The following is a 9,856-nucleotide window of genomic DNA, read 5'->3' as shown; positions in this document are numbered from 1 at the left end:
CAGGAAATGATTTCCCCAAGCTTTTGTAGACCCCTCAGAGGAGGCCAGCCAGGAGTCCTGGGGGCCCGGAGCTACAAGAAGCAGGGTCAAGGAGGAGCTGGGGGCGGTCATCATCAGGAAACTCAGTTTTGAAGCAGCACGGCCTAGCGGATAGAGCCCGGGCCTGGGTGTCAGAAGGACCTGGGTTCTAATCCCAGCTCTGCCACTTCCTTGCTGGGTGACCTTGGCCAAGTCACTTCACTGCTCTGGGCCTGTTACCTCATCTGTAAAATGGAGATTAAGACTGTGAGCCCCGTGTGGGACATGGACTATGTCCAACCTGATTACTTTGTATCTACCCCAATGCTTAGAAGAGTGCCGGGCACATAATCGGCGCTTAACAAATACCATTAAAAAAAAAAAGCAAGCTAATCTCCCAACCATTTTCTGAAAATGCCGCAAGGCGGCCCCAGGTGCTTGGGGTGAAGATAGTATTAGATGAATACGCGTGCCTGAGTGGTGCTCAGCCTCCAAGAGTTACTTTCTTGGGAGCAAAGGGACCCTCCCTGGCTGGAAACCTGAATTGCCCCGAGCGAGCTTCAGCCAGCCGGGAGCGAAATTGCGGTGTGAGTTTCAGCTGGGCGCTTGGGAGCCTCACCGTCAGCCGATCGAATTTATTCAGTGCTTACTATCGGCAGAGAATGAATGAATGAAATGGCATTTGTTACGCGCTTACTAGTGCCAAGCACCATTCTGAGCACTTGTGAGGGTACAATATAACAGACACAGTCCCTGCCCACAACAAACTTGCAGGCTAGAGTCCGTGAAGTCTGCGGGTCAGTGAAAGGTGGACCCCTAATGCCTCTGGCCGACACATCTAAGTTAACGAATCCCCTCAACAACAGCTTACTGAATTACTGAGCAGTGGGGAACTAATACGATGCTCCGGAGGGGAAACGCTCAACACCGACGACAATGAAGATGATGATGGAAATAGGTCTCCCACTGCAAACCACATCCCCTTCCTACTACCTGTTCCCCAAGGCTTAACTACAGCATCCCCCGAGGGGACTCAAATAGCGATGATGAGGGGGTCCCCGGGGAACGAGTCAGGATACAGTTTGCACCGAGTTTATTATCTTCCTTGTTAAAAAATCAAAATTTTATACAATAGCTGAGACAGGTCACACATCCTATTCCTCTGCTTCCTCCCAAAATCTAGAAGTTCAGTGCAAATCAGGACGAGGGATATCACCACATTTACAGGAAAGCAAAGGAAAATGGGGAAGGACTAGGGTTGAGGGCTTACATATAAATATTTCTCTCTTTTGGAAAGCGGCAGCACCTGAGACCGACCTCTCGGGCCCAGTGTGAGAAAGGGCTATCGCGGCGGGGGGGGGGGGAGAGCTCAAGGAGGTGAGGAAGATAGTGTCACGGCCACGTGACACCTCACCTAAACGTCCAGCTCCACCGGAGGGTTCTTTCCGAGGGCTGAGGAGGAAGATGTGGGCGTCCAATCTCGGCCCCCCGGCAACTTGAGGGGAGTAGAAGGAGCTGTTTAGGGATCCGGGCGTCACCCCCACACCTCTATCAGATCCCCTTGCTCCATGCCCAACTCTGCCGGGGTCCCCTGATGTGTCAACTTTTCACCGTCAAAGAAGAAGGAGAGTTCCCGTCCCGTAAGGCCCATGGCTTCGGCATAGTGGGACATTAGTGTCCCAAGGGGAGCGGCCTGGAAGAAGAAACAAAGACACAGACTCAGTGAGGAATTAAAAAGAGTTGGGGAAGCCACGGGGACGAGGATAGTATTAGCGGGGTAAGGGTCAAAGGGACGGGAGAAAGAAGATTGTGGTGGTGGTGAGGGGAGGAAGGGTAACCTAGTGGAAAGAGAAGCAGATTGGGAGTCAGAAGACCTGGATTCGAGGTCCAGCCCCACCACGAGCCTGCTGCGTGACCTTAGGCAAGACGCTTAACCTCTCTTTTTGGTTGTTTCCACCTGTGCATCTGTCCTTGTCTTATGCTGTTTTCAGTATTCTTATTATGTCAGCTCTTCTCGAGGTTTCGGCTGCTAGTCCCCCTCCCTCCTTTGATAACGATGATGGCATTCGTTAAGCACTTACTATGTGCAAAGCACTGTTCTAAGTGCTGGGAAGGATACAAGGGGATCAGGTTGTCCCATGTGGGGCTCACAGTCTTAATCCCCATTTTACAGATGGGGTAACTGAGGCCCAGAGAAGTGAAGGGACCTGCCCAAAGTCACACAGCTAACAAGTGGCTGAGCAGGGATTTGAACCCATGACCTCTGACTCCCAAGCCCGGGCTCTTTCCACTGAGCCACGCTGCTTCCCCTTGATGGCCCTAATTCCCCTTATGTATTATTATTATTATTCCCCTTAATTATGTATTAATTGCTTGCTGTGTGCCAAGCGCTGTACTGAGTGCTGGGAAAGAGGACATTAAGGGGAATGTCTCAGACCATTAGTCCACCCAGTCCAGGCTCAGACCATTAGCCATTAGACTAATGGCTCAGACCATTAGTCCACCCAGTCCAGGATCCTGACTCTGCTAGGGATTACGGGATTCATTCGTTCAATCGTACTGAGCACTTACTGTGTGCAGAGCATTAGACAGATACTTTCCCCGCCCACAACGAGCCCAGGATGCTTGAAGGATTACTATTTATCTTATGGTATTTAGTAAGCGCTACGTGTCGGGCACTGTACTCGGTGCTGGAGGAGACAAGCTAATAAGGTGGGACAAGTCCATGTCCCACATGGGGGCTCAAAGTCTTCATCCCCACTTAACAGATGAGGCACCTGAGGCATAGAGAAATGAAGTGACTTGCCCTAAGGTCACACAGCAGACAAGGAGAGAAGCCAGGATTAGAACCCATGTCTTTGCGACTCCCTGGCCCATGCTAGAACTGATGTCTTCCTGGACATGCATTCTAATGTTTGAGGATGCACCAACCTACACCCTCCAACTTTCCCCTAGAGTAACCTGTTACAAACTCTTCATCCGCATACTGACCCAAATCCCCACCTTGAATTTACTGTGGCTTTCAGCCTACACCCGTTCTGTAATAAAGAAGGTCGTCTGTTTAACAGCCATTTTGCCAAGGGGTAGTGTTTCTCCTGGCTTGTTTTGAACCTGCCATTTCAATCCTGGCATCAAGGGATCGGGAGACCAGCTGTGGCCTTCCAACCACCTCATTCCGGATCGTGTTACCTTCAAACCGTGTTCCCTCTCAGCCTCCTTCTTTCCAGACCCAAGAATCCTAATCTTTGCGGTTTACCCTCAAAGTTTCTGATCATTTTAGTCGCCCTTCTTTGTACCTTCTCCATGTCCGTTACGTCCTTCCAAAACGGCACCCAGAATTCCAGGAGCGGGTCTGTCACTTATCCAACGCTCAAGTCCAGTGCTCTGCACCCGGAAAGCATCCGACTGCCTACCACTGATGGTCAAAACGAAAGGTTTAATTTGGCCCCTCTACAGAACCACTGGATTCTGTCGCTCTGCCAATAGCTACTAGAGACGGGTTTGGCAGACCTCTCGGAATGCAGATTGCCTGAGGGAGGACCGAAAGGGCAGTCGGGGAAGACAGGCAGATGAGAGAGGGGAGCAGGGGCGGGAGGACAAGAAGCAGCAGCAGCCAAGAGGAAGCTAAAGGGAGCAGGGGAGTAAATCATAGTGGGCCAACTGCATTCGGGGTAGAGTGGGGGATCGATCCTCCTGATCCTGCACACAGTGGCCTCAACTGCCGAGACAAGGAGGTAGAATAATCCCTCGGGCGAAGGGCGTAACATTTACCCAGGACTTCCGAGAGGAGGGAAAAGAGAGAGAGCAGGGTCGGGGGAGAAAGAGTTGGAAATCCAAAAGAGTCGATCTACTTACTCGAGACATGGTGACCTCCAACAGCTGATGCTTCTCTTTTCCTTGAACCCGAAGCCTCAGTTTCCCATCCACATCTGACTCTTCTGCAGGCTCAGGGGTCTTTGGCAACACCACACAATCTGTGGAGGGAAGGGTTAGAGGGGAGAGGAGGAGGAGAGGGGAAGAGGAGGAGAAAACCAAAGGACACGGAGTCAGAAAGGAGAGGACAGGTCTGGTTTCTCCGTTTGTTTGATGGGATTTGGTAAGCACTTACTATGTGCCGGGCACTATAACCACCCCCGGGGGCGGATACAAGTTAATCAGTCGTTCAAGCAATGACATATTGAGAGCTTACTCTATGCAGAGCACTGCACTAAACACTTGGGAGGGAACAACTGACCTAGTGGATACATTCTCTGCCCATAAGCGCTCACAGTCTAGAGGGGGAGACGGCAATTAATAGAATTTATGATATACAGTTTAAAGGTAGGTACGTAAGTGTTGTGGGGAGATAATCAGATTGGACACTGTCCCTGTCCCACATAGGGCTCCCAGTCTTAATCCCCATTTTACAGAGGAGGGAACTGAGGCAAAGAGAAGTGAAGTGAGTCCATTAAAGGTCTGTTTTCACAGTCCCCCTCGCCTGAACTAATGCCGGCCACCCCAAGCGAAAAGGAGACGGAGGGGATGTCTTCCCTCACGTCCCCTCAATATTTCTACCCGTCTCTCTGCACGCCTGCTCCCCCCCTCCCCTTACCAATTATGTCAGCCACGCTGAGCCTCAGGGTCTCGGGGGTGGCACTGGAGGGCAGCTCGGCCTCCCTGAGAAGCAGCAGGATCCGGGCTGAGGAGACCCCTAACTGCGAAGCCAAGTGGTCCACCACACCTTGCAGGGGGTCAGACTAGGAGACACCACAAATCGAGTCTAATGATAAGAACTGAAGTCTCTGATAAGTGCTTACTCTGTGTCCCGCGCTGGAGTAGATTACAGGAGGGTCAGATCGGACAGTCTAATTCCCACAGAGGGCTCACAATCTAAGGGAAGAACAGACGTGTAACCCCCCCCATTTTACAGAGGAGGCAACTGAGGCACAGAGAAGTTAAGTGACTTGCCCACGTCCGCACACGGTCACAGACGAGTTGCAGAGCCGGGACTAGAAGCCGGGTCACCTGACTTCAAGTCCCGTGCTCTCTCATTAGGCCACACTGCTTCTCCGGTTCTCAAATTATTCCAAAGAACCACCACCACCCGTTCTCTCTCCCTCCGTCTTGTCTCTCGCTCGCTCTCCGTCTCCGGTTCCTAGGCTCATTATCAAGTCGCCTTCCCGACCCGCCGACCCGGCTCCCAGGAAGGTCGTCTGCCTGGGGCCCTCCATCCTCACCATAAGGATGGAGACTCTGAACAGGTCGGCCCGGCACCGCACTTTGAGGAGGATCGGCCGGGAAGTCGGCGCCGGCTCGGAGAGGGATCCCTCCACCAAGATCACCTCATCGTCGAGGTTCGGCAGCGGGCGGCGACCGTGTCGAGGCGAGGGGCTCAGGCAGGAACGGAGATCCTGCAGGCGTCGGTCCACTTCCCTGCGAGGGGACAGGAGAGGTCGGGGGAAATCTTTCCAGAAACTACCCACCGTACCCCTTTACCCCTCATCCCCTCCTCCCGGATCGAAAGTCGCTTCTTTTTCCTCACTGCAGCTCCAAGGAGGGGGCAGGAAAAAAACCACACACAGTTAGCATTCCCCTTGAATGTCTCAGAATTTACCGTATCTTCTGTTGAGCCCTCGCCTGCTTCCTTCGCCGGGGCTGGGGCGGCGGAGAAGGGGAAGCATCCCGAACGCTAAACGGGGGGTAAGAGCAGGAGGAGGTTGGGGTCTGAGATATCAAAAGCCACACAGGACTTGGCTGTGGACTGTAGCTCTAGACCGGAAACTCATCCTCTAGACTGTAAACTCACTGCGGGCAGGGATCGAATCTACCAGCTCTGCAAATTGTACTCTACCAACCGCGTAGTACAGTGCTCTGCACACGATAAGCGCTCAATAAATACAATCGACTGAGCACCACCACGCCCCCAAAATGCTCCTTAAGGGCCCCGAAGCAGGAATCTTGCCCTTCATCCTCAACCGGGGTGGCTGCGTCCCATCAAAATCCCTCCTGCTCCCGGGACCCAGCTCATCCGGTCTTACATCAACACCTCCTCCTCGCTGTCGTCATCCTGCTGCAGCTGCTTCTTCTGGCGGTCCAGGTCTGGGGTGAGAGGGGTCTCAGGGCGCGGACTCCTGGGATCCAGATCTGTGGGGAGAGAGAGAAAAGTAAGCAGTCCGTCGCGGTATTTACTGAGCGCTTTCTGTGAGCAGAGCACTGGACGAAGCACTTGGGAAAGTACACGCATTCCCTGCCCACAGTGAGCCTACAGCCTAGAGGGGAAGGCTGCAGAGAGGCGTCAGGCACAAGGAAGAGGAGGACGACGACATTTACACTAGACTGGACGCTCGCTGTGAGCAGGGAATGTGTCAACCAACTACCTCCGTTATCTGGTACTCACCCGAGCGCCTAGTGCAGTGCTGGAGCGGGAAGAGGAGGAGGATTGGGGCAAGGGAAGCTGGGCAATATCAAGGGCCCTCCCAGAAACGGCCATCACGGCGCGGCGATTGTACGGGAAGCCACACGTGGCTCAGTGGAAAGGGCCCGGGCTCGGGAGTCAGAGGTCGTGGGTTCTAATCCCGGCTCTGCCGCTTGTCAGCCGTGTGACTTCGGGCAAGTCACTTCACTTCTCCGGGCCTCACTTACCTCATCTGTAAAATGGGGATGAAGACTGTGAGCACCACGTGGGACAACCTGATCACCCTGTATCCCCCCTCAGCGCTTAGAACAGCACTCTGCACATAGTAAGCACTTAACAAATGCCATCATTATTATTATTTCGGCGGGAGGGGCAGCATGACACAGTCACAAGGTCATGGGTTCGAATCCCGGCTCTGCCCCTTGTCAGCTGTGCGACTGTGGGCAAGTCACTTCTCCGGGCCTCAGTTCCCTCACCTGTCAAATGGGAATGACGACGGTGAGCCCCACGTGGGACAACCTGATCACCTTGTATCCCGCCCCCCCCAGCACTTAGAACAGTGCTTTGCACAAAGTAAGTGCTTAACAAATGCCATTATTATTATTTAAAATGAGGATGGAGACTGTGAGGCCCCAGGTGGGGCGGGGCCTGTGTCCAACGCAACTTACTTGTAATAATAATGTTGGTATTTGTTAAACGCTATGTGCCAAGCACTGTTCTAAGCGCTGGGGGGCAGGGGGGAATACAGGGTCATCGTTTAGACTGTAAGGCCGTTGTTGGGCAGGGACTGTCTCTATCTGTTGCTGAATTGTACACTCCAAGCGCTTAGTACAGTGGCCTGCACATAATACGAAGAGAAGCAGCATGGCTCAGTGGAAAGAGCCCGGGCTTGGGAGTCAGAGGTCACAGGTTCGAATCCTGGCTCCGCCACTTGCCAGCTGTGTGACCGTGGGCAAGTCACTTCACCTCTCGGTGCCTCTGTTCCATCTGTAAAATGGGGAATGAAGCCTGGGAGCCTCACGTGGGACAATCTGATGACCCTTTATCTCCCCCAGGGCTTAGAACAGTGCTCTGCACATAGTAAGCGCTTAACAAATACCAACATTAGTATGATTATCATAGTAAGCGTTCGTCCTCCTGAAGGCTTCACCTTCGACCTCGGGGGAGCGGGGCAGCGACTGCGGGTCTTCGACGAAGAGGTGGAGGCTGCGGTGGACCTGCGGGGGCACGGAAGGGCATTCATTCATTCATTCATTCAATAGTACTTATTGAGCGGTTCCTCTGTGCAGAACACTGTACTAAGCACTTGGAATGTACAACTGGAATGTATGGGAAGCAGTGTGGCTCTGTGGAAAGAGCCTGGGCTTGGGAGTCAGAGGTCATGCGTTCGACTCCCGGCTCGGCCACTTGTCAGCTGTGGGACTGTGGGCAAGTCACTTCACCTCTCTGTGCCTCGCTGACCTCATCCATAAAATGGGGATTAAGACTGTGAGCCTCACGTGGGACAACCTGATGACCCTGTCTCTCCCCCAGTGCTTAGAACAGTGCTCTGCACATAGTAAGTGCTCAAATACCAACATTATTATTATTACAATTACAAAGAATTGCCCATTAGAATGCCTGACCTATAATCAGAGCATCTTAGCGGGAAGAGCCCCCCCCACCCCATTGGGAGTCACAGGTGGTGAGTTCTAATCCCGACTCTGCCGCTTATCAGCTGTGTGACTGTGGGCAAGTCACTTCTCTGGTCCTCAGTTTCCTCATCTGCAAAATGGGGATGGAGACTGTGAGACCCACGGGGGACCCCCAATTACGTCGTATCCACCCCAGCGCTTGGAACAGTGCTTGGCACATAGGAAGCGCTTAGCAAATACCACCACTTATTATTGTTACTATTACAATTGGGCAACAGAGAGAGGACCATCCCTGCCCATGGCGGGCTCACAGTCTCTGCCACTTGCCAGCTGTGTTGACTGTGGGCAAGTCACTTAACTTCTCTGTGCCGCGGTGACCTCATCCGTAAAATGGGGATGAAGACTGTGAGCCTCACGTGGGACAATCTGCTGACCCTGTATCTCCCCCAGCGCTTAGAACAGTGCTTTGCACATAGTAAGCGCTTAACCAATACCAACATTATTAATGGGGGGAGAAGGACAGAAACAAGACAACATCATCACGATCAATAGAATGAAGGGGATGGACCCCTCATTCACAAAATAAAGAGGGGAATAAATAATAGATACAAATGAAAGGGGCTGGACACCTCGTTAGCAAAATAAATGGGGTGAAAAATAATAGATGCAATTGAAAGGAGATGGACACCTTGTTAGCAAAATAAATAGGGTGATAAATAATAGATACAAATGAAAGGGGCTGGACACCTTGTTAGCAAAATAGGGTGAAAAATAATAGATGCAAATGAAAGGGGATGGACACCTTGTTAGCAAAATAAATAGGGTGACAAATAATAGATACAAATGAAAGGGGATGGACACCTTGTTAGCAAAATAAATAGGGTGACAAATAATAGACGCAAATGAAAGGGGATGGACACCTTGTTAGCAAATAGGGTGACAAATAATAGATACAAATGAAAGGGTATGGACACTTTGTTAGCAAAATAAATAGGTTGATAAATAATAGATGCAAATGAAAGGGGATGGACACCTTGTTAGCAAAATAGGGTGATAAATAATAGATGCAAATGAAAGGGGCTGGACACCTTGTTAGCAAATAGGGTGCAAAATAATAGATGCAAATGAAAGGGGCTGGACACCTCGTTAGCAAAATAAATAGGGTGAAAAATAATAGATGCAAATGAAAGGGGATGGTCACCTCGTTAGCAGAATAAATAGGGTGAAAAATAATAGATGCAAATGAAAGGGGATGGACACCTCGTTAGCAAAATAAGTAGGGTGATAAATAATAGATGCAAATGAAAGGAGAGGGACACCTCGTTAGCAAAATAAATAGGGTGACAAAATAATAGATGCAAATGAAAGGAGAGGGACACCTCGTTAGCAAAATAAATAGGGTGACAAAATAATAGATGCAAATGAAAGGGGCTGGACACCTCGTTAGCAAAATAGGGTGATAAATAATAGATACAAATGAGCAGAGTGCTGAGGGGCAGGAGGGCGCAGTCTGGGCAGGCCTCCTGGAGGAGGTGAGCTCTCAGCAGGGCTTTGAAGGGGGGAAGAGAGAGAGTTTGGCGGCCACGGCGGGGGAGCGGGGCCCCGGCGTCCTGTCCCCACCTTCCCCGAATAGACGGGGATGGCGGGGGCCTCCCCGGCGCCCAGGACCAGCCGCCGCCTCCGCCGCCGGGGCCGCTTCAGGAGCCGCTCCTTCGCCTCGCTGTCGCTCCCGACGCCATCGTTGTCGTCGTCGTCCACCACCACCACCACCGGGCCGCGCTGCTCCGCCATGACACCACCCCCCCTCTCC

At 52.0% G+C, this 9,856-nt stretch overlaps 1 protein-coding gene across 2 annotated transcripts; it reads right to left on the bottom strand.

Moving 5' to 3' along the window:
• Nucleotides 1-222: 222 nt before the first annotated feature.
• On the bottom strand, nt 223-9,856 carry LOC100088449 (nuclear factor of activated T cells 2 interacting protein). 2 transcript variants are annotated; one of them, XR_003756875.2, is made up of 9 exons: nt 9,667-9,856; nt 7,563-7,629; nt 6,036-6,141; nt 5,612-5,686; nt 5,235-5,430; nt 4,610-4,754; nt 3,874-3,992; nt 1,433-1,711; nt 223-263 (listed from the first exon to the last, which is right to left on the bottom strand). XR_003756875.2 is itself a non-coding variant. In XM_007660418.3 (8 exons), exons 1-8 carry the CDS (start codon nt 9,835-9,837, stop codon nt 1,553-1,555), a joined length of 1,038 nt encoding a protein of 345 aa, XP_007658608.2. In that variant the 5' UTR covers nt 9,838-9,856; the 3' UTR covers nt 1,095-1,552. The 2 variants fall into 2 exon arrangements, 1 of the variants encoding a protein (XP_007658608.2); XM_007660418.3 differs by lacking the exon at nt 223-263 and having other exon boundaries at nt 1,095-1,711.

This window comes from Ornithorhynchus anatinus, chromosome 2 (assembly GCF_004115215.2).
Source record: "Ornithorhynchus anatinus isolate Pmale09 chromosome 2, mOrnAna1.pri.v4, whole genome shotgun sequence".
Taxonomy (NCBI): Eukaryota; Metazoa; Chordata; class Mammalia; order Monotremata; family Ornithorhynchidae; genus Ornithorhynchus; species Ornithorhynchus anatinus.
The sequence above is the reverse complement of the archived record's forward strand: the minus strand, read 5'-3'. Positions and strand labels throughout refer to the sequence as shown.

What these genes read in the sequence shown, in the direction of transcription:
- LOC100088449 (XM_007660418.3), bottom strand. Translation starts at nt 9,837, where the DNA reads ATGGCGGAGCAGCGCGGCCCGGTGGTGGTGGTGGTGGACGACGACGAC. An exon ending in CCGCTCCCCCGAGGTCGAAG is followed by an intron (nt 6,142 to 7,562) that starts GTGAAGCCTTCA and finishes CTCTCCCCACAG; the next exon opens with ATCTGGATCCCAGGAGTCCG. An exon ending in TGGAGGTCACCATGTCTCGA is followed by an intron (nt 1,712 to 3,873) that starts GTAAGTAGATCG and finishes TTCTTCTTCCAG; the next exon opens with GCCGCTCCCCTTGGGACACT.